The sequence below is a fragment of the Thamnophis sirtalis genome, unplaced genomic scaffold, assembly GCF_051295495.1.
Source record: "Thamnophis sirtalis isolate CommonGarterSnake01/CBP01778 unplaced genomic scaffold, rThaSir2_p1.2 scaffold_6, whole genome shotgun sequence".
Lineage (NCBI taxonomy): Eukaryota > Metazoa > Chordata > Lepidosauria > Squamata > Natricidae > Thamnophis > Thamnophis sirtalis.
Window position 1 is genome coordinate 2,650,874 of NW_028261386.1, and position 23,524 is coordinate 2,674,397.

Consider the following 23,524-nt stretch of genomic DNA (forward strand, 5'->3'; position numbering starts at 1 on the left):
GCAACATTACTAAAGCAGCTTGAATAGTCACCAATGGTTCACTTATTACAGCAGTGTTATTAGGGAGAGTTGCATTCCAAGGGGGAGGTCCTACATGAGGACCTGTAGAGGAAAACAACAGGACTCTCTACCTACTCAAGAGTAAGCCTGACTGAAAAGATGCCCAAGCTTGGGCTGCCCCAAATTTATTGCAGCATCAGTTTCCATGGACGAGAGCCCATTTCATCCCAGTGCAGCAGACGGAGGTCAACACTCCTGGCAATGATCAACTGACACGCCGGGCTCTGGCCCCACAGACCATTGGCAATAAATCTGCCAATGTGACACTTTTTTTTAAAGTCACCATGTTCAAAAGCCTGGGCCCTTTTGAATGCTATGGTTTTGGGCGTCATGTTAACTTTGGTTCAAAAGCCTGGGTCCTTTTATATGCCAAAGTTTGGGGGCATCTTTAAAGAGGGACTGGATAAATTCAAGGAGGAAAAAAGTCCATCAGAAACTATACAGACAGAGGACTTCAGATGCAAAAGAGATGAGTAAGAGGCAGGAGATGCCCTCAAGGTCCTAGCTGGGCTCTTCCCTTCAGCATCTCATGAGAAGGCCCTCTTGTAATTAATGTAATTAATTGAAGTAATTAATCTCTTCTTCAAATTAATAGGGCTCTTCTTTTCTTTGAAATCCCCTTTGAGTCATAGTTTAGGTCCACTTTTTCCAAAGTGCAGAGAAGAGCAACTAAGATGATTAAAGGCCTGGAGACTAAATCACTGTAATGATATGTGGAACTGACCTTGGGAGATAAGTAAGAGATGCTGGCATATAATTTTAATAAATAAGCATAGCTCTAAGTCTCATTCAAGTTAGGAGAGTTATTCTGAGTTGGCAAGGCCAGGATGAGTGCTGTGGCTCAAAAACAGTAACTGTGAGATTGAATATGAGCCAGCATTTTGCGGCAGCAGCCAAAACAGCTAATACAATCCTTTAGTTATATAAACCGAGGCATAGAATCAAAAGCACCTGAAGTATTAGTGAAGCTTTATAAAGCCTTAGTAAGGCCACATCTGGAATCCTGCATCCAGTTTTGGTCACCCCATTATTAAAAAGGATGTTGAGATTTTGGAAAAAGTGCAAAGAAGAGCAACTAAGACAATTAAAGGCCTGGAGACAAAAACATATGAAGAACGGTTGCAGGATTTCGGGTTTGCCCAGTCTAGAGAAAAGAAGGACTGGGGGGGGGGCACACATGATAGCAGTATTCCAGTATTTTGAGGGGCTGCCACAAAGAAGAGGGAGGGGCTCAACTTATTTTCCAAAGCACCAGAAGACAAAACAATGGATGGAAACTAATCATAGAGAGAAGCAACCTGGAATTAAGGGGAAACTTCCCTAACAGTGAGAACAATTAACCAGTGCAACAACTTGCCACCAGAAGTTGTGGGTGCTTCATCACTGGAGGTGTTTAAGAAGAGACTGGACAGCCACTTATCTGAAATAGTATAGGTTCTCCTGCTTGAGCAGAGGGCTGGACTAGATGACCTCCAAGGTCCCTTTCCAACTCTATCCTGATTCCAATTCATTCAGCATTTCTTTCATTTGCGGATGACCAAGTCTTGCATTGCAATCCAGGATGAAGGCCCAGGACCGTTTTTTGGCTCCCGTAAACTACCTCCCTGCGAGGTAGGCTAGGTATGGAAGAGGAAAGCGGCCTAATATACAGTATATCACAGAAATGAGTACACCCCCCCTCACATTTTGTAAATATTTAAGGATATCTTTCCATGTGATAACACTAAAGAAATGACACTTGGCTACAATGTAAAGTAGTGAATAATACACCTTGCATAACAGTGTAAATGTGCTGTCCGCTCAAAGTAACGCAACGCACAGACATTCATGTCTAAACTGCTGGCAAGATATACTTAAAATATTTACAAAATATGAGGGGGGGTTGTACTCACTTCTGGGACATACTGTATCTCCCTGGGAAGAAGAAGAGGGACTTGAACCCGGGTCTCCCCGGTGCCGGACCATCGCCTGACACCCCCGACGGCCACGGTGTTCTTCCGAGAGGCTTCTTCCCATGTAACCCTCCCCGCCCCACCCGGGACAAGATCTCCTGGTGGTCTCCTGCTCCCGTTTGGTTCTCCGAGGCCGCTCAGGGGATTCCCCCGAGTTGCGCCTGGCTTAACGTCCCTCGTCCCGTCCTCCAAGGGCCAGAAGCGCCGCCAGGAACCTCCTCGGTTAGCGGCGGGAAGACGGAGACGCAGGACCCGAGGAGTCTCTCAACCTCGGCGGGCCCCGGCCCTCGCCTCGTGTCGCCTCCTGAGGTCCCGGCCTCCCCCACGCCGCCCTCGGCCTGGCCACGCCGCGCTCTCACCCCTTCCTCCAGCTCCTCGTCCGAGGCCGCCTCTTCGGGCTGGTCGAGGTCGATGTCGAAGACGCCCGCCATGGCCCCGGGGACGGAGCGTGCGGGACAGCCGCCTTCGCTGCCAAGAGCCGGGAGCGTCGTCCGGGTGAAGGCTGAGGGAGCCTCATGGGCCCGCGGCACCCACCCACAGCGCCGCCATGACGGCCGCCATCGCCCGGGCTAAGCCAGGCCCTGCCTCCTCAAGCTCGCCGGAGCCAACGCGCATGCGCCGGAATGAGCAGCCTGAGGGAGCGCGCGCGCGCGAAAGAGAGCGAGAGCGCCAAGCCGAGCTTTCCCCGCTCAAAAGGCTGCCCGACGTCGCCTGGAGGACGAGTCCGCCTCCATCCGCGCAAGCGCAATGGATGGGAATCGCTCTTGACTCTCCACACACGCGCGCGCGCAGCCTAGCCCGGCGGTTGCTTCGACGACTGGAAGGCGTGTTTCTTTAAAAAAAAAAAAACAGCGCTCGAGTGCGCCGGCGTCGATAGGGCGCATGCGTCAAGCTCGCGACTGAGGCGGCTTGCCCTTTCTCGGATAACTTTTTTTTTTTTCCCCGAGACTGATTTTCCCGCCTCGGCGCCGACGGGCTTGGTGGGCGCATGCGCAGAATGAGCCGTGGCTGTTGCTTGGAGATAGGCAAAGAAGGAAGCGTGGAAGGAGGCGTGAGAACCTAGGCGCATGCGCTGTGGGAGGAAGAAGGAAGGCGGGTAAAGGGAGCTGTGGTATAATTTATATTTTTATATACGCTATATATGTAGAACGTGGGTACATATTATATATATAAGGGTATATGTGGCTAACTATGTCAGATGTTCATAATATAGCCAAGAATTTACGCGATGTGGTTTTCTAATTACATATATATATATATATATATATATATATATATATATATATATATATATATACACATACATATATATATATATATATATATATATACACATACATATATATATATACATACATATATATATATATATGCATATATATATATATATATATATATATATATATATATGTATGTATGTATTATGTATGTATGTATGTATGTATAATCTTACACGGGAAAAGACCCGAATACAACAAGACTAGCATATATATATATTATAATTCATAATCCTGTTTATACTTAGATCTGTTATACATGATTGACAAAATAAAATTAAAATTGAACTCATAAACCTATTTTGCTAATAGCTTATAATTTATAGCCTGTTTCTCTGTAACAATCAGCAGGAGGTTGATTTCTTTCCCTCAGTGAAGTACCACATACATATTTGGTTTAATATATTTAGTATGCAGTAGTAGCCCTATGCTAGTCTGTAAGAATTTGACTTAAAAGAATAGGAAGACAAAACATTTGGCTATTGTCCGTTATTGTGTGCTAGGTGTAAAGTTTGGTATATGTCCGACTATCCCTTAATTATATAATAATTAATTAAATTGATATGCTAAATTTATATGCATCTTTGGGCAATTATAATAATTATACTGTATGGCAGTGAGGGCTAACCTTTTTGTTGTTGCGTGACGACAGCACACGCATGTGTGTGTACCCATGATGCAATGCATGTGTGACCATGAGCATGCTTGCACACACCCGTGCACGCACACCCCGCCCCCCCATATGCCCCACGCAGGGACATGTGCCCCTGTTCATGCATGACCCCCTGGGCGTACTTGTGTAACCCCTGCGGGCTGCCCTGCATGCCCCCCCCCCCAATGCATGTACGGCAGAGACCCAAGAACCAGCTGGCCGGTGGGAGGCACGCATGCGCGGTGGAGCTGAGCTGGGCCGACGGTTTGCGTGTCTGCAGAGACAGCTCTGCGTACCACCGGTTTGCCATTATGGCTGTATGGAATACACATTCCCATACATATACTGTATTATATTAACAATATTTTATATGTGTCTGTCTGTCTATCTATCTATCTATCTATCTATCTATCTGGATATACATATCCATATTACAATGATCATATCCATAAAATAAAGCATTGTAATTAGCAAGTGTACATAACACAACAAGGCTACATAAACAGAGGGAGAGAATCAAGATCACGTGAAGTGTTAATACCACTTTATAAGGCCTTGGTGAGGCCATACTTGGAATACGGCATCCATTTTTGGTCGCCACGATGTAGAAAAGATGTGGAGACTCTAGAAAGAGTGCAGAGAAGAGCAACAAAAAGGATGAGGGGACTGGAGACTAAAACATGAAGAACGGTTGCTGGAATTGGGTATGTCTAGTTTAATAGAAAGAAGGACTAGGGGAGATATGATAGCAGTGTTCCAATATCTCAGGGGTTGCCACAAAGAAGATTTGGGAGTCAAACTATTCTCCAAAGCACCAGAGGGTAGAACAAGAAGCAATGGGTGGAAACTAATCAAGGAGAGAAGCAACTTAAAACTGAGGAGAAATTTCCTGACAGTGAGAACAATGAATCAGTGGAACAGAAGTTGCCTCCAGAAGTTGTGAATGCCCCAACACTGGAAGTCTTTAAGAAGACGTTGGATAGCCATTTGTCTGAAATGGTATAGGGCTTCCTGCCTAAACGGGGTTGGACTAGAAGACCTCCAAGGTCCCTTCCAACTCTGCTTGATTTACTATAGGTGAGCCAATTTAAGCAGGACAGTCGTTAAGTAAATTTTGCCTCATTTTACAGCCTGACTTCTTGCCACAGTTGTTAAGTGAATCGTTGCAATTGAGTTAGTATGGTAGCACGCTTGTGAAGTGAATCTGGCTTCCCCATGAACTTTGCTTGCCAAGGGGTTGCAAAAGGGGATCATGTGAGATCTTGGGACAGCCCAACTGTCATAAATACATGTCAGTCGCCAAGCTTCTGAATTTTGATCATGTGACCATGGTGGATTGCTGCAGTGGTCGTAAATGTGAAAAACAGTCATAAATCACTTTTTCCAGTGCCTTTGTAACTTCGAATGGTCACTAAATGAATAGTTGGAAGTTGAGGGCTATCTGTAATATAATAATTTATGTGTGTGTTTGTGTGGAATCAGCACAGGACCCCCAACAAATAATCAACACTCACTGTGCTATTTACAGGTAGTCCTCGACTTTATTTGGTGACCGTCGAAAGTTACAGCAGCATGGAAAAAATGTGACTTACGACCGTTTTTCACAGTTGCGACATTTGCAGTATCCCCATGACCTTATGATCAAAATTCAGATGCTTGGCACCTGGTTCATATTTATGACCATTGCTGTGTTCCGAGGTCATGTGTTCCCCTTTTGTGACTTTCTGACAAGCCAGGTTTATGCTTGGCTTGTTCGCTTAACAAACAGATTACTAACTCAACAACTGTGGTGATTCATTTAACAATTAGGGCAAAAAATGGAGCAAAACTCACTTAAATGCCTCACTTAACAACATAAACCAAAGTTTATGACAGTGGTCATAAGCTGAGGACTACCTGTATTCCAAGGTTGCCTCAATTAGCACAAATTCCTTCTACATTTCTAGTTTGCTGACATGCTCCTCTTAAGAATTTGTTTTACACACATTGGTCTGTGAATAAATCTATCTTCTATCTATCTATCTCCTTCTACATATATAAAAATGGCTGTGTGTGTTCCAGCATAACTCTGGAACGCCTTGAGCAATTTCAACCAAACTTGGTACACAGATGACTTACTCTCTGGAAACAAACACAGTGGGGGTAAGACACCCCTAACACCCTTCAGGGTGTGTGTTCTGTTAAGATACAACCTGTTGTGCCTTAAAACAGCTTCTACTGTACTGCCGTAAAATGGCTTCTACTGTACAACGCAGTGCAGTTGCCATGGTAACAGCTTCATAGTACTCCACAAGGGGGTTCCCTCTGGTCAGGGCGAAACCCCAACGTTAGAAATTACGTTTGGTCTGGGATTATTTTTGAGGACAAATGTATGTATTAGGATAAATAAATACCCCGGGCAATGCCGGGTTATCAGCTAGTAAAGTTGCTGCTGTCAGATTCCAGGTTTAAGATGGCGATTAAAACTTGGGTCCCTCTTCTTTAGGGAAAGGCGGCTGAGCATGTCCATCGTAACCATTCAGCTGGGTCAGTGCGGCAACCAGATTGGGCGTGAGGTGTTTGATACCATCTGCAGAGACCTCCACAGCTCCCAGGGGCTCTGCTCCAAGAAGGAGAATGACTCTTACCAGGCAGCTTGTAAAGAACGTTTCTTTGAGGAAAAAGATGGAGGTAAGAAATCATCAACGTCATTGGCCTCTTGAAAGGGTTGTTGGGCCAAAAGAAAAAAGAAAAACAGGGAGAATTGAGACCGTGACTGTTTGTCTCAGAAATCCATCACAGCAGGTGGTGTCCAAAATGTCTGTCTGCCTCTGCGGAGTTTATTTGGCTTTTATACAGTTTCAACAAGCAAAGCAAGAGCATAGGTAGCAACAGCATCTTATTGGTACATTCTCCTTGTCAGTCTCTTAAGACCATCCCAGCCAGGGTAGAATCTCACATAACACAACAGTTCCTGGTATTTCCTGGCTCTACTAATTAGGTGAGCTCATAGAGAGTTGAGGTAATCGGTTACTAAGTTATGGCAGTTTGCTGCGCATATCTCTCCATAACCTTTGTATAACCTCTAGAAAACCAGACTGGAGAAGAGTACAGAATAACAGAGTTGGAAGGGACCTTGGAGGTCTTCTAGTCCAACTCCCTGCTCAAGCAGGAGACCCCCCCCCCCCCATACCAGTGATGGCTAATCTTTTCTCGACTGAGTGCCCAAGGCGCATGCATGCTCGTGCGAATACTCCCAAAATGCAATGCCCTGCACATGCGCAGCAGGCACCCGAAGACCAGCCGGCCAGCAGGAGGCACGTGCTGAACTGGGGCGACAGCTCGCATGCCCACAGAGAGGGCGCTGCATGCCACCTCTGGCACGTGTGCCATAGGTTCGCCGTCATGGATTCTCTTCTTAAAACCTTTCGCTGTTAGAGCACCTCTGGAGGCAAGTCATGATTAATTGTGGTGGTAAGTGGAGGACTCCCCATGTTTCCTATCTATCTAGTTTTTTCAATGCAATTTTGTAAAAAGGGTTTTTTTCCTCTTTTTTCCCTACTTAGGTATGGTCGCGCGGTCTGTTCTGGTCGACATGGAACCGAAAGTGATCAACCAGACATTATCCTTTGCCTCCAGAACTGGGAATTGGAGATACGGCCCCCAGTCTGCCTTCTGTCAGAAACAAGGATCAGGAAACAATTGGGCACACGGGTATGTGGGATTGCCTTCCAAACTAACACAACCCCCTTTATTTATTTCTTCAAAGCACAGCTGCAGAGAGAATCCTGCTGTTTTGCAATTAAGCAAAGATTAACTGAACAACAACAGAATAAATTATAACAAATAACCGGACGGGGGAAAAATGACTTCTATCTGGTCAGACAACAGAACGATAGAGTTGGAAGTGACCTTGGAGGTCTTCTAGTCCAGGTGTTGGTAACCTGCGGTTCTGGATCCACATACGGCTATTTCGTCTCTCTGCTGTGGCTCCCTGTCGGGGGATTCCACCATTGGCTGGCCTCATCCTCTCCCCCCAGTCACTCAACACGTGAAGCTGAGCAGGAGAGAACAGAGAGAGACAGAGAGATACCTGTTTTCCACAGAAAAGAAAACACCGGGAGCCACAAAACCTGGGTAGCAGTGGTGGGTTTCAAAAAATTTTAGAACCTCTTCTGTAGGTGTGGCCTGCTTTGTGGGAGTGGCTTGCTGGCCATGTGACTGGGTGGGAGTGGCCAACTTGTAAAATGGTGAAACTCACTTAACAACGTAGTTGCTTAGCAACCAAAATTTTGGCTCAGAAACTCTGGCATTTGAAGCATGCAAGTCTTAAAGCTGTCAAGTTACAAGACCCTATAAATAATAAACAAATCTAAATCCTTGAACCCTTAACCCTTTAGGAAAAAAAACCCCAGGGGTGTTCAAACTTGACAGCTTTAAGCCTTGTGGACTTCAACTCCCAGAATTCCTCGTCTCGCTCTTCATCTTGATGATGTACGGACGTGCGGGGGGAGGGAGCTGGAATCGCTTCTAAACGGGACTGTAGATTTGTGGAACCTCTTCTATAGAAGAGGTTAGAACTGGCAGGAACCCACCACCTGCTGGATTCAACTGACTGGGTGGGAGTGAGTGATATCGAGTTGGCCATGCCCACCCAGGTTTTGTGGCTCCTTGTGTTTTCTTTCCTGTGGGAAATGGGTCCAAATGGCTCTTTGAGTGTTTAAGGTTGCAGACCCCTCTTCCAATCCTAGCCCCTGCTCAGGCAGGAAACCCTACACCTTCCTATACTATTCAACAATGTTCACTCAATGACCATGGCGTTCCCTTAACAACTGCTGGAAAATGTAGCTGTAGAATTGGGTCCAGTTACACGGGTGCCTTGATTTAACGACCATCATGACTTACGAATTCCAGGCTCCCTTATGATTGTTAAGTTTGAGAGCTACCTGTAGCCGTTCAGTCTGTCAGCTATGCTGCCTCGATAAATTCTGATTCTGCTTTCTTGCGACTTCTGGAGACCTCCCCTGATTTGTATACTGGTAGTCCTCGACTTACAACTGTTCATTTAGTGACTGTTCAAAGTTACAACAGCACTGAAAAAAGTAACTTATGACCGTTGCAGCCTCTCCATGATCACACGATCAACATTTGATCACTTGGCATCTGGTACTTACTTATGACGGTCGCAGTGTCCCGGGGTCATGCCATCCACTTCTGTGACCTTCCGACAAGCAAAGTCGATGGGGAAGCGAGATCCGCTTAACGACCAGGTTACTAACTTAGCAATTTCAGCTATTCACTTAACGACCGTGGCAAGAAAGGTTGCCAAAATGGGGCCAAATGACACTGTTTCGACCGGCAACAGAGATTTGGGCCTCATGTATGAATGTAAGTCAAGGACTGCCTATAACCAGGCAGTTTGTTTCTAGCACAATGTCCCATATCCTATGTTGTGGCCTGTCGGCCGCCGAGCTCTCCAGCAGCCAAATCAGAGGAGGAGGAGGCGTGGGAATCAGGGTCAGCCTCAAGGCAACTTGAGAGCTCCGAGGGGGAAGAGGGAATGGAGCTGCAGAAAGGGAGAGACAAGAGGCAGAGCCTGGGCCGTCCGTCAGCCCTCAGATGGAGAGTCAACAGCCCCCAGGTCTGGATGTGGCTGATGAGGAAGAGGAGGAACAGCTGTGACCAGTGACTGACGCACGATGCTATAGAACAGTGTTTCTCAACCTTGGGAACTTGAAGATGTCCGGACTTCAACTCCCAGAATTCCCCAGCCAGCATTCGCTGACTGGGGAATTCTGGGAGTTGAAGTCCAGACATCTTCAAGTTCCCAAGGTTGAGAAACACTGCTATAGAAGGCAGAGGAGAGGAGAGCAGTGGAAATCTATGGGCTGGCCCTTGGGACAGAAGAGCCACCGCTGCTAATGAAGCCCCACCCTAGCCCTGGGGATAAAAGGCAGGGGGCAGAGATGAATAAATGTGGCAGACAACTATTCATCTCCCTGCCGGATGGACTTATTAGCCTGCGGTGTGAGAGAAACCTTTTGCCGGGACTGCTGGAGCTTCTAATAAAGGGAACATTTATTTACCTACGAACGGTTTGTCGTGTTCAGGGAGCTGGGTCAGAATATCCTCTTTCTTTCCTGAATTCTGGTCAGGTACTGCGTCCATGGCCCGAAACATGAAGACGCGATCATGAACCTCATTCAGAAGGAAGTGGAGAAGTGTGACCGGCTAAGTGGCTTCTTGATGATGATGAGCATGGCTGGTGGGACGGGGTCGGGCCTGGGGGCGTTTGTGACGGCAACCCTAAGAGACGCCTATCCAAATTCCTTCCTGCTCAACCACGTTATCTGGCCATACGGAACCGGGGAGGTGAGTATCCCAGGTCTTCTTCGTTGTAGGTGTTCTGATCTAGGCTTCCCCAAACAACGAACCAGACTCCCTGTCCTGGCAATAAACCCTTTTTATTAAGTTACTGTGTATTGTCTCCTACCTGGGTGTGGGGTTGGACTAGATGACCTACAAGGTCCCTTCCAACTCTGTTATTCTGTTATCTGCTAACCTTCCCAGCCAGCTTCCGACAAGCAAAGGCAATGTGGGAAGCCAGATTCACTTTGCAACTGTAGCTGATTCACTTAACAATTCTGAAAAGCCTGTCATAAAACGAGGCACGACTCATTTAACAACTTCCTCCCTGAGCAGTGGGAATTTTGGGCTCGTAAGACAAGGACTGCCTATATCTAAAGCCGCTTCCATTCTCTTCCCCTCTTTTCAAGGTGATTGTCCAAAATTACAATTCCGTCTTGACGCTGTCCCACTTATACCAAACCTCGGACGCCCTTCTGGTACACGAGAACGACGCCGTCCATAACATCTGCCTGCAGCTGATGAAGATCAAGCAGGTTTCCTTCCAGGATGTCAACCGAGCGATCGCACATCAGCTGGGAAGCGTCTTCCAGCCAGCCTACTCTTCCAAAGAGCCAGCTCATTACAGCAGGTCACCTCTAGGTATTTAGTTGCTCTTTCTGAAAAGGGTCTAGCCCAGCGTTTCTCAACCATGGCCACTTGAAGAGGTGCGGACTTCATCTCCCAGAATTCCCCAGCCAGCACAGCTGGCTGGGCAATTCTGGGAGTCGAAGTCCGCACCTCTTCAAGTTGTCAAAATTGAGAAAGGCTGGTTTTGTCCTACTTTCCCTCAAAATCATCTTTTGTCGTTGTTAGTTGTGAAGCCGTGTCCGACCCATCGCGACCCCATGGACAACGTTCCTCCAGGCCTTCCTGTCCTCTACCATCCTCTGGAGTCCATTGAAGCTCACGCTGGCTGCTTCAGTGATTCCATCCAGCCTCCTCATTCTCTGTCGTCCCCTTCTGCTTTTGCCCTCCATCCTTCCCAGCATGAGGCTCTTCTCCAGGGAATCCTTCCTTCTCATTAGGTGGCCAAAGCCTTTGAGTTTCCCCTTCAGGATCTGGCCTTCTAAAGAGCAATCAGGGTGGATCTCCTCTAGGACTGACCGGTTGGATGGCCTTGCAGTCCAAGGGACTCAATGCAGGAGTCTTCTCCGGCACCAGAGTCCAAAGGCATCCATTCTTTGGGGCTCAGCCTTCCTTATAGTCCAACCTTCACAGCCACCCATTGCAACTGGGAAAACCAGAGCCTTGACTAGACACACTTTTGTTGGCAGGGGGATGTCTCTACTTTTTACTTAGAACCCTGATACTTTCCTCTTCTTAGTGTAAATTTCAGGTAGTCCTTGATTTGTGACCTTAATTGAGCCCAACATTCCTGCTGTTTAGTGAGACATTTGTTAAGTGAGTTTTGCCCCATTTTCTTCTCAGGGTTGTTAAATGAATCACCTCAGTTGATAAGTTAGTCACCCGGCTGTTAAGTGAATCTGGCTTCCCCATTGATTCTGCTTGTCAGAAGGTCGCAGAAGGGGATCCCATGTCCTTGGGACACTGCAATGGTCGTAAGTATGAACCAAGCAGTTGCCAAGCATGTGAATTTTAATTACATAATCCTCGGATTGCTGCAAAGGTCGTAATTGTGAAAAACGGGCATAAGTCACTTTTTTCACCGCCGTTGTAACATTGAACGGTCACTAAATGAACTATTGTAAGTCAAGGACTATCGGTATTGGCAAAGTACAAGTTATTAGTCTACAGGTTTCAACCATTCATTTGGCGACTGTTCAAAGTTACGTGGGTGGTTAAAAAAGTGACTTATGACCATTTTTCGCAGTTACGACCTTTGCAGCATCCTAGGATTATGTGATCAAAATTCAGATGCTTGGCAGCTGGTTCATACTTACGACAGTTGCAGTCCCAAGGTCTTGGGATCCCGTTTGGCGACCTTCGGACGAGCAGAATCAATGGGGAAGCCAGCTTCACTTAACAGCCGGGTGACTAATTTATCAACTGCAGTGATTCACTTAACAACCGTTAAGTGCAACATCCCTGTGCTCAAATGATTAATATTTGACCACTTAGCAACTGCCAGGTATTTATGACGGTTGCAGTATCCTAGGGTCACGTGATCCCCTTTTGCGACTTTCTGACAGAGTCAATGACGAAACCAGATTCACTTAACAACCGTGTGACTACGTTAACTGCAGTGAATCGCCTAACAACTGTGGCGAGGAAAGGCCTTAAAATGAGGCAAAACTCACTTAACAACTAACTGTCTTGCTTGGCATAGTGGTTAGAATGCAGTATTCCAGCCAAACTCTGCCCAATGCCAGGAGTTCGATGCTCACCAGCTCAAGGTTGACTCAGCCTTCCATCTTTCCGAGGTCAGTAAACTGAGGACCCATATTGTTGGGAGGGGGAATGCTGACTTAGAGAGGGCTGGAAAACACTGTGAAGCAGTATATAAGGCTAAGTGCTATTGCTATTGCAATCAATCTCTGCCCACTGCCACGAGTTCGATCCTCAGTGGCTCAAGGTTGACTCTGCCTTCCATCCTTCCGAGGTCGGTAAAATGAGGACCCACTGTACTCTATAAATTACTGTGAAGTGGTATATAAGTCTTAAGAGCTATTGCTTGCAGATTGTTAGGTAAGCTCCCCGTTGGGAGAGCGAGTACGTTCAGAGAAACATTGTGAGAGTTGTGTTGGAGAACATACAAACCAGCATACAAAGACACTGCAGTTGAAATAGGCTTTTACTTTCGTGGAAATAGAGGTATCAGAGTCCATCAAACAGTCCAAGTCATACACGGATAAGACGGTCAGTCATCAATGTCTTTCAGTTAAGGGATAATCCAAATAACATAGTCCAGTATCATATAATCAGTCCGGTACACAAAGTTTGCTAGCAGTTGCAAAACTTACAATAGCTCACGGCACTCAGATCACATCAGCCCAGCATCTAACGAACAGAGAGCTAACAGTCATTCTGGCTCCCTCTTATGGCCGATTGAGGAAACAGCAACCAATCACATTTTACAGTATGATTTAAAGAAACAGGAACAGCATTGTTACATGATTTATATATTGCCAACCCAATCATTAGATTATATTCCTAACACAGATCATTGGACATTTTGATCTCGATTGTGGTCATAAGTCGAGGTCTAAAAGTCCATTTAGTTCAAAGTTACAATGGCACTGAAAAAGGTGTCTTATGACCGTTTTTCACACTTAGGACTGTTGCAACATCCCCATGGTCACGCGATCAAAATTCGGACCCTTGGCAACTGCCTCAATTTATAACCGTTGCAGTGTTCCCGTGATGTGGTTCCATTTGGTCGCCTCCTGACAAGCTGAGTCAATGGGGAAACCAGATTTGCTTAACTAATGCAACACCTGCAGTGATTCACTTAACGGCCGTGGCAAGAAAAGTCGTGAAATGGGTCAAACTTTCACTTAACCGCTGTCTCACTTTGCAACTGAAATTTTGGGCTCCATTGTGGTTGTAAGCCGAGGACTACGTCCGTCTGAGTAACCTTTCTATTTAAAGCTCAATTCTTCGTAGGGCCAAAGAGTTCAAAGCACTCTCTTAATCTTCGTTTCCTCTTTTCCCAGGGGATCTGATGGAAGCTTTAGTTCCCCATCCGGAATTTAAGATGCTGGGTCTCCGGAATATCCCTCAAATGTCCGAGAACTCCCTGGCCTACACCACCTTTGCTTGGCCTGGGCTCCTGAAGCACCTCCGGCAGATGCTCATTGCCAACGCCAAAATGGAGGAAGGTGAGATCAAAGCTCTGTCTTGTTTCCAGATGTTGAAGACGCCATACAGGGAACCCTTGAGCCACTTGACTGTTCTGACCCAGCTCTCCAACCACGACACTAGACCTCTGAAGTCAACTCTAAAGATTCCTTTACCCCTGGCAAAAACTTTCTCTCTCAACGCCGGCGAACAAGTCTGGCTGGCCACGGTGGCTCTTCCATCCCAAGGACCGGCCCACATATTTCCACTGCTCTCCTCTCCTCTGCCTTCTGTGCATCCACGCGTCAGGCACTGGACCCAGCTGTTCCTCCTCTTGCTCATCAGCCACCTGCAGACCTGGGGGCTGTTGACTCTCCATTTGAGGGCTGACAGACAGCCCAGGATCCTCCTCAAGTAGTCCAGACCTCAAGACTGGACTACTGCAATGCGCTCTAATTGGCAGACCGCCTGCTGCCAATTACCTCCCAAAGGCCCATTAGATCACACAGGGTTGGCCTCCTCTGGGTTCCGTCTACCAGCCAATGCCATCTGGCTACTACCCGGGGGAGGGCCTTCTCTGTAGCAGCTCCGGCCCTTTGGAATGAACTCCCCGCAGAGATTCAGACCCTCACCTCTCTCCAGGCCTTCCGAAAAGCCGTTAAAACCTGGCTGTGTCGGCAGGCCTGGGGTTGATGAGTTCCCTTCCCCTCTCGATTGTGTGTCTGTTGGTTATTTTAAATGCTTGTATTTGTAGTTCTTGTGTTTCCCTTCCCCTCTTGGGTTTGTGAGCCGCCCTGAGTCCCACTGGGAATAGGGCGGCATATAAATAAAACGAAACCTCAAACCTCCTCTCTCTCCCTCCCTCCCCCTCCCCCTCTCTCTCCCGCTCTCTCCCTCTCTTTCTCCATCCCTTCCTCTCTCTCTCTCTCCCTCTCTCCCCCTCCCTCTCTTTCTCCCTCCCTCTCTCTCTCTGTGCCATTCCCTCTTCCCCCTCGGAGCTCTCAGGTTGCCCGCTGACCCTGACTCCCACGCCTCCTCCTCCTCCTTTGATTCGGCTGCTGGAATGGCCGGTGGCCAGCAAGCCACAACATTGAGCTTCCTGTTCACGTTACCTTCACAGGTATTGACTGGCAGGTGCGGCCTCCAACCAGCAGAGCTCCTGCAGCTGAGAAGCCCTCTTCAAACCGGACGGTTAATTTCAACACTTCGATTGCCAATTTGGTCACTCTGCGAGGGAAGGACGTAGAGTGTGCAGATCTGGGTAAGCGCCTGCCGTTGCGAGAAGCAGAGACAACTGGTGTGGCTTTTCCTCTGCGGCTGCCAACCAACCTTTCCTCCTGGCTCACTGTCCCACCTGGCTCCTTCTACAAATAATGAACGGAGACCAAATTGGGGGTACACGCAGTTCCCCCGACTTATGACTACAATTGGGAGCAGGATTTTGATGGCTAAAGCAAGGCGTTGATGAAGGGAGTTGTGCCAGCGTTGAAATGGGGTTTTTTTTTTGGCCACGGTTATTCAGCGTTGCCGTCGTTAAGTGAATCGCATGGTCATTAAGCGGATCTAGTTTTCCCCATTGACTTTGCTGGTTGGAGGTGGGCTGGGAAAATTGCAAGTGGTGATTGTGTGACCGCTTGGACCCCACAACTGGCGTACAGGCAAGCTGGTTTTCCAAGCCCCGAAATTTTGTTCAAGTGACCATGGGGATGCTGCAGTGTCATAAGTGCGAGGACTGGTCCCAAGTCATTTTTTTTCAGCCCCTTTGCCAAACAAAGTGCAAAGTTGTATGTATAACAATTGCAATGTCCCGGGGTTGTGTGATCACCATTGTGACCTTAGCTGGCACCTGAGAGTCAAATTCTCTTAAAGGACCACATGACTCCCTAAACAGCTGCAATGATTCGCTTAACGACCGTGCTGAAAAGCAAAAATTGGCGGTGACTCTCTTGCTTAGCAACAGAAATTCTGCCCTGTGGTCATAAGTCGAGGTTAACCTGTATAGATATTCCTTTCTTACCGACTGCCTTGTGCAGCGACCGTCCAAAGTTACGACATTGCTTAAAAAATAAAAAATAAACCCACGTGGATTTAATACCCTTTGCACTGGCCTGTAGTCACATGATTGTAGGTCACGTATTCACCACAGGTGTGTCTTCCCCTTTGGGACAAGCAGAGTTAATGCAGAAGGTGCAAGCAAAATCTTCAATCACATTCCAGGGTAGAATTCACTTCCCTTCCCTACCGGTTCGCAAATGTGAGTGTGTGCAGGCGCTCAGCCTTCCACGCAGGTGCTTTGGCTAAGAAAAGGTGCCTAAATGGGACGGCATAGAGCAGGGCAACTGGGTGGGCGATTTCCACTACCACTTTGGGTGAACTGGTCCGAATCGGCAGAATGCCACCTCTGATGGTGCTGATGTGCGGTTTTTTTCCACTTAGCGATCATAATGCAATACAATACAATAGCAAAGTTGGAAAGGACCTTGGAGGTCTTCTAGTCCAAACCCCTGCCTAGGCAGGAAACCCTATACCGTTCCAGACAAATGGCTATCCAACATCTTCTTAAAGACTTCCAGTGTTGGGGCATTCACAACTTCTGGAGGCAACTTCTGTTCCACTGATTGATTGTTCTCACTGTCAGGAAATTTCTCCTCAGTTCTAAGTTGCTTCTCTCCTTGATTAGTTTCCACCATTGCTTCTTGTTCTACCCTCTGGTGCCTTGGAGAATAGTTTGATTCCATCTTCTTTGTGGCATCCCCTGAGATCTTGGAACACTGCTATCATGTCTCCCCTAGTCCTTCTTTCTATTAAACTAGACATACCTCGTTCCTGCAACCGTTTTTCATACGTTTTAGCCTCCAGTCCCCTAATCCTCTTTGTTGCTCTTCTCTGCACTCTTTCTAGAGTCTCCGCATCTTTTCTACATCGTGGCGACCAAAACTGGATGCAGTATTCCAAGTGTGGCCTTACCAAGGCCTTATGCAGTGGTATTAACTCTTCACGTGATCTTGATTCTATCCCTCTGTTAATGCAGCCTAGAACTGTGTTGGCTTTTTTGGCAGCTGCTGCACACGGCTGGCTCCTATTTAAATAGTTGTCCATTAGGACTCCAAGATCCCTCTCACAGTTACTACTACTGAGCAAGGTACCACCTATACTGTACCTGTGCATTTCGTTTTTCTTGCCTAAATGTAGAATCTTACTCTTTTGAATTTCATTGCATTAGATAGTGCCCAATGTTCAAGTTTGTCGCTTTGCTTAACGACTGACGGGGAAATGAGGTCCTAAGCCCGTGATGGCGAACCTATGGCACACATGCCCGAAGTGCCACGCGGAGCCATATCGCCTGGTACGTGCAGCGTTGCCCGTTCCTCTTCCGGATCTCTGGCACCCCTGTGCACGCGGTGGTCAGCTAGCCTTTGTGCATGCAGCAGTGGTGGAAACTGGAAACATTGATCTTCCCTTTCCCAGCATGAGCGTACGCAGCAGCCAGCTGATCTGCACATGCGCGGCAATAACCAGAAGTTCATTTTCCGGCACGTGCATACCCCCTGGGCAGCTCCTCCTCCTGTTTGCGGCCCAGGCATGCACACAGGCTCCCTTTTTGGCCCTCAGTGCGTCACACACATTCCCTTTTCAGCACCTGGTGCCGAAAAGGCTCGCCATCGCCGTCCTAACCACATTCGCAGTCCCACCATTTCCTGCTCAGTGAGCAACCACGTTGCTAGTCCCCATTGTGGTCGCTAAGTGAGGACTACCTGTAATCTTCAGATCTAACGCGTCGCCTTCTTCTCCCTTGCAGGGGGTTTCCAGGATCCAGCCTTGTACACTCCCTGGCTGGACCCTCCGCAGGCTTTGAGCATCTGGAGCTCACCCAGAGCCTTCAACAAGTATGAGAAGTCAGCCTCCCTGGTCAGCAACAGCCAATTTCTGCTCCATCCACTCAACAGCCTCGTAGGGAAGGCTTGGAAAATGTTCGCTTCCAAGTGAGTTGAATGAATTAAATCCCCTTTCCATTTCGGGACTATGTCTAGTTATACAGATTAGCAGAGTGGAAGGTGGAAGAGACCTTGTAGGTCATCTAGTCTAGAGGTCACCAACCGGTGGTCCACAGACTGTTCTGACCCCCCTCGTTCCACACCAAAGCACTCCAAGCCAAAGATACTTTGCGGAATTTATTAATAGACAGACAGGTCCTTGGCAGCAAACCGGCACAGACAAGCCTTGGCAGCAATCCAGCCTGCCAAGCTCACAATACTGTTCTCCAACATTAGTTAACGCGTTGACTTCTGCAAAAGGGGCGTGTGCACAAGCAGTCCTTTTATAGTCTGGAGAGGAGCCTAATTACCACCAGCTGAGTGCAATTACCTCCTGTAACTGCGTAATTGTTCCTTATGCCTATTAGCTCTTTGGTGCTGGGCATCCCGGAACAACTCACTGCTGGTGTCTGGATCACTCTCCCTTGTCTCCTCCCCACTGGTCCAAGGCTCAGGCACCTCCTGGTGGCCAACCAGCCTCTCTGCGCCCTGCTCGGAGTCGGGACCCTGTCCAGGGTCCTCCAGATCCTCCAAAGCCGACTCATAGAGCCCCCTCGCTGTCGGAGTCTGGTGGCAGCTCCAACGGCTCCTGGGCCACAACAACAGATCACTAGTGGTCTACAAAAAAAAGAGCTCTCAAATGTGGGGCCGGCCAAGCAGCTGTGGTGGGGATGGAAATCTCCGCCACAGAGGGAGGTATGTGCAACTTGCAGCTTTACAGGAGGCAAAACGCAGCCCTCGCGGGAACAAGATGAAGGTACTGTTGCGGGGGGGGGCAGGTGAGCTGAAGCAAGGGGTCTCGGCAATCCGTGGCTCTTTTGTCCCCCTGCTGTGGCTTCCTGTCGGCTAAACCCACGACTGGCTGGCCCGGCCCTAGCCCTCCCCTTCCACTCACTCCTTGCCTGGCCTGAGAAGGGAAGGGCAGGGGATGGAGATTCGCTCCCTATTCCAGAGCGGAAGCGAAGCTTCATCTCTTGCTGGATCTCGTGGGTGTTTCTTCCGGCCCTTGGTGCTGCGCGACTGGGAGATGCGCGACTTCCTCTCCGCCCCAAGACACTCGCTGTCCTATTAGATGAGCTATATAATGACTCTCCCTTCGAGGAGCTGTGGATAATTTGAACTGGGACAGGCGCTCTCGCTCACCAAAAACCTCTTGTTCATTCCACGCAGGGCTTACATTCACCAGTATTCAAAATTTGGGATTGAAGAAGATGACTTTCTGGGCTGTTTCACCACCTTGGAACAAGTGATTGCCAGCTACGGCAGCCTCTGATTTCCCAAAGCACATAAGGACTCCGTGCCTTTTCCAAGAGGACCAAGACTTCCGATGAGGTCGATTTTCCGTGCACCTGTCCCAACGAAGGACACAGCGCATTACAAATGCCACAGCTTCCATACCTATGGAGGCCTCTCTTAGAAGCTGCATATTTTCGACGGAGGAAGTACGTCTAATGACAAGGGGACGATGAGCTCCACTTTGAATCATATCAGGCAGCCTCGATGATTGGAGAGAGGCCTTTTTTCGTCCACCAGCATCCATATTTTCTACATTCCTGGTTTTATATGTTTTGTACTAAATGTAGCCATTAATTTATGACACCTGCCTGTGTGGATACTCATTTTTCTTCCTACAGCAACAACATAGATTGGGATAGACGGGGAACTCATCAAATTTGCAGATGACACCAAACTAGCATTGCCCAACACTCCAGAAGATGCAGAAGGATCTTGACAGACTTGAACATTGGGCACTAGCTAACAAAATGACATTCAATGGTGAAAAGAGTAAGGGTCTACCTTTATGCAAGAAAAAGGAAATGCACAGGTACAGTATAGGTGGTACCTTGCTCAACAGTAGTAACTGTGAGGGGGATCTTGGAGTCCTAGTGGACAACCATTTAAATAGGAGCCAGCCGTGTGCAGCAGCTGCCAAAAAAGCCAACACAGTTCTAGGCTGCATAAACAGAAGGATAGAATCAAGATCACCTGAAGTGTTAATGCCACTTTATAAGGCCTTGGTAAGGCCACACTTGGAAGGCTGCATTCAGTTTTAGTTATCATGATGTAGAAAAGATGTGGAGACTATCGAAAGAGTGCAGAGAAGAGCAAGAAAGAAGATTAGGGGACTGGAGGCTAAAACATGAAGAACGGTTGCAGGAACTGGGTAGGTCTAGTTTAATGAAAAGAAGGACTAGGGGAGACATGATAGCAGTCTTCCAATAGGGCTTCCACAAAGAAGGGTGGGGGGGTGGGTCAGCTTATTTTCCAAAGCACCTGAGGGTAGAACAAGAAGCAATGGGTGAAAACTAATCAAAGAGAGAAGCAACTTAGAACTGAGGAGAAATTTCCTGACAGTCAGAACAATTAATCAGTGGAACAGCTTGCCACTGGAACTTTTAAAGAAGAGATTGAACAACCAGTTGTCTGAAACATGGAACACAGGCAGTCCTTCACTTACAATCATACATTTAGTGACCGTTGGAAGTTACAATACTGGAAAAAGTAACATGATTGATTCTCACGTTTATGATCATCGCAGCACCCCCATGGTCATAGTTAGGATCAAAAATTGTGGCACTTGGCAAGCAGCCTGTATTTGGAAACAACAGTGTCAGTTAACCAAGTCTTGGTGTGTTGTTTCTACACAATAAACCGAAAAAAACTGTAGCTATATAACAGCACATTTTCAGTCTTACAAATTTTATTTTATTAAAAGACATAAAGCTTTATAAACTACAACTCATTTGTTTCTGGCTGCTGTATACAGGTAGTTCTCAACTTACAATGGTTTGTTTAATGACCGGCCTTGAAAAAAGTGGCTTCTGAACGTTTTTCACATTTATGAACAATGCAGCATCCTTAAGGTCATGTGATCAAAATTCAAACGCTTGGCAACTGACTCACATTTATGATGGTTTCATGTGATTCCCCTTCGCGACCGTCAAGCAAAGTCAACGGGGAAGTCAATATTCACTTAACAACCAGATTACTAACTTCTCAACTGCGGTGATTCACTTTACGCTGGGAAGAAAGGTCATAAAATGGGGCAAAACTCACTTAAGAAACGTCTCACTTAACAAATTTGGAGCATTCCCTGTATTAGCACAGTTCCCCTATGCTAACATATCGGCTGGGGAATTCTGGGAGTTGAAATCCACGCATCTTAAAGTTGAAAAACATATTCACTTCATTCAATTGAATTGAATTCTTTATTGGCCAAGTATGATTGGACACACAAGGAATTTGTCTTTGGTGCAGATGCTCTCAGTGTTCATAAAAAGACAAGATACATCCACCAAGAATCATAAGGGTCAGCACTTAATGATATTCATAAGGTTCAAATAAGAAATCAAATCATACTATATAAATCGTAAGGATACAAGTCACAAAGTTACAGTCCTGCACTCATAAGTGGGAGGAGATGGGTGGTAGGAACGATGAGAAGACTAATAGTAATAGTAAGGCAGCCTTAGTGAATAGTTTGACAGTGGTGAGGGAATTATTTATTTAGCAGAGTGATGGCATTGGGGAGAAAACTGTCCTTGTGTCTAGTTGTTCTGGTGTGCAGTGCTCTATAGCGTCGTTTTGAGGGTAGGAGTTGAAACAATTTATGTCCAGGATGCGAGGGATCCGTAGATATTTTCACAGCCCTCTTTTTGACTCCTGCAGCATACGGGTCCTCAATGGAAGGCAAGTTGGCAGCCATTGTTTTTTCTGCAGTTCTAATTATCCGTTGAAGTCTGTGTCTGTCTTGTTGGGTTGCAGAGCCAAACCAGGCAGTTATAGAGGAGCAGATGACAGACTCAATGATTCCTCTATTAGAACTGAATCAACAGCTCTTTGGACAGTTTGAGCTTCCTCAGTTGGCACAGAAAAAAAAAACATTCTTTGTTGTGCTGTTTTGATGGCGTTTTTGATGTTAGGGGTCCATTTTAAGTCTTGAGATTTGATAGAATCAAGGTCAACTTTAGAAAGATGGACAAAGAGAAATTGAGCACCCTGGGGTTGGAGAGAAGACCCAGAACATCATATTTAAAAGCCTTGAAACGGTGCCTGGTTTGTCCCCAACTTTATGACATGTTACTTTCATCTCAGCTACAGACCCACTGAAGAAGCCCTCACAGAATTTGTTTTTTTGAAATCTTATTTCGCTTTCTCTTCTTGCGCCCTGTATGCAGATAGGACACAAGATGGCGCACGCATTCCATTTGTCGGAGAGCAAGTGGGTTTTATTTATGGTGGATCCACTTCCAGCGGCAATAAACAGCTTCAGGTTAAGTGCAGTTTGACTGACTTCCGATCCAGACCAAGGTTTATTTAACCTTGTAGGGGAAGGATTTCCCCAACCAGCTGCCCTAAATTGGACACAATCACCCCAGATTCCCAATCCACCAGGAAAGCACCAGGTCAACAAAAGGAAGACCAATATAAACCACATCTGTATGTTAGAGGGATTATTTATAATCATCTCCATTTCTTGCTCAAATCAAGAAACGTGGAGTGAAAATACAGGCAGTCCTCAATTTATGACTGCAATTGAGCCCAAAATTTCTGTTAAGTGAGACATTGTGAATGTTGCCCCATTTCACGACCTTTCTTGACGCGGTTGTTAAGTGAAACCCTGCAGCTGTTAAGTTAGTAACACGTTTGTTAAGTGAATCTGACTTCCCCGTCGATTTTGCTTATCGGAAGGTTGCAAAAGGGGATCGCATGAAACCGTCATAAGTATGAACCAGTTACCAAGCATGCAGATTTTGATCACGTGACCACGGGGATGCTGCAATGGTCATAAGGGTGAAAAACAGTTGTAAGTCACTTTTTCAGTGGTGTTGTAACTTTGGACGGCTACTAAATGAAGTATAAGTCGAGCACGAATTGTATCAAAGTTGGGCAATTTTCCTTGCCTGGAATTTTCCTTGCCTCAAGATCCCGTGAAGTGTTAATGCCACTTTATAAGGCCTTGGTGAGGCCACATTTGGAATCCTGCATTCAGTTTTGGTCGCCACGATGTAGAAAAGATGCGGAGACTCTAGAAAGAGTGCAGAGAAGAGCAAGAAAGAGGATTAGGGGACTGGAGACTAAAACATATGAAGAAAGGTTGCAGGAACTTTGTATGTCTAGTTTAATGAAGAGAAGAACTAGGGGAGACATGATAGCAGTCTTCCAATATCTCAGGGGTTGCCACAAAGAAGAGGGAGTCAAACTATTCTCCAAAGCACCTGAGGGTAGAACAAGAAGCAATGGGTGGAAACTAATCAAGCAGAGAAGCAACTTAGAACTGAGGAGAAGTTTCCTGAACAATTAACCAATGGAACAGAAGTTGCCTCCAGAAGTTGTGAATGTCCCAACACTGGAAGTCTTTAAAAAGATGCTGGATAGCCATCTGTCTGAAACAGTATGGGGTTTCCTGCCTAGGCAGGGGGT

General features: G+C 46.8%; 2 protein-coding genes across 3 annotated transcripts in view; one reads left to right on the forward strand and one right to left on the reverse strand.

Annotated features, from left to right (window-relative positions):
• Nucleotides 1-2,589, reverse strand: part of RPS6KB1 (ribosomal protein S6 kinase B1) — a 33,143-nt gene extending 30,554 nt beyond the window's left edge. The window contains exon 1 of the mRNA XM_014072495.2: nucleotides 2,372-2,589. Coding sequence (XP_013927970.1) covers nucleotides 2,372-2,443 — 72 coding nt within the window. The 5' untranslated portion in view covers nucleotides 2,444-2,589. The remainder of the gene's footprint in view (nucleotides 1-2,371) is intronic.
• A 414-nt stretch (nucleotides 2,590-3,003) lies between these two features.
• Nucleotides 3,004-19,713, forward strand: TUBD1 (tubulin delta 1). 2 transcript variants are annotated; one of them, XM_087719061.1, is made up of 9 exons: nucleotides 3,004-3,108; nucleotides 6,427-6,611; nucleotides 7,487-7,634; nucleotides 10,076-10,292; nucleotides 10,697-10,928; nucleotides 13,943-14,107; nucleotides 15,187-15,327; nucleotides 17,866-18,049; nucleotides 19,271-19,713. In XM_087719061.1, exons 1-9 carry the CDS (start codon nucleotides 3,080-3,082, stop codon nucleotides 19,371-19,373), a joined length of 1,404 nt encoding a protein of 467 aa, XP_087575187.1. In that variant the 5' UTR covers nucleotides 3,004-3,079; the 3' UTR covers nucleotides 19,374-19,713. The 2 variants fall into 2 exon arrangements, with proteins under 2 accessions (XP_087575187.1, XP_087575188.1); XM_087719062.1 differs by having other exon boundaries at nucleotides 3,010-3,123.
• The last annotated feature ends 3,811 nt before the right edge of the window (nucleotides 19,714-23,524 follow it).

Coding starts and splice junctions, on each gene's coding strand:
- TUBD1 (XM_087719061.1), top strand. CDS start 3,080: ATGCGCTGTGGGAGGAAGAAGGAAGGCGG. Junction 7,635..10,075: donor GGAAACAATTGGGCACACGG/GTATGTGGGATT, acceptor AATTCTGGTCAG/GTACTGCGTCCATGGCCCGA. Junction 10,929..13,942: donor TTACAGCAGGTCACCTCTAG/GTATTTAGTTGC, acceptor CTCTTTTCCCAG/GGGATCTGATGGAAGCTTTA.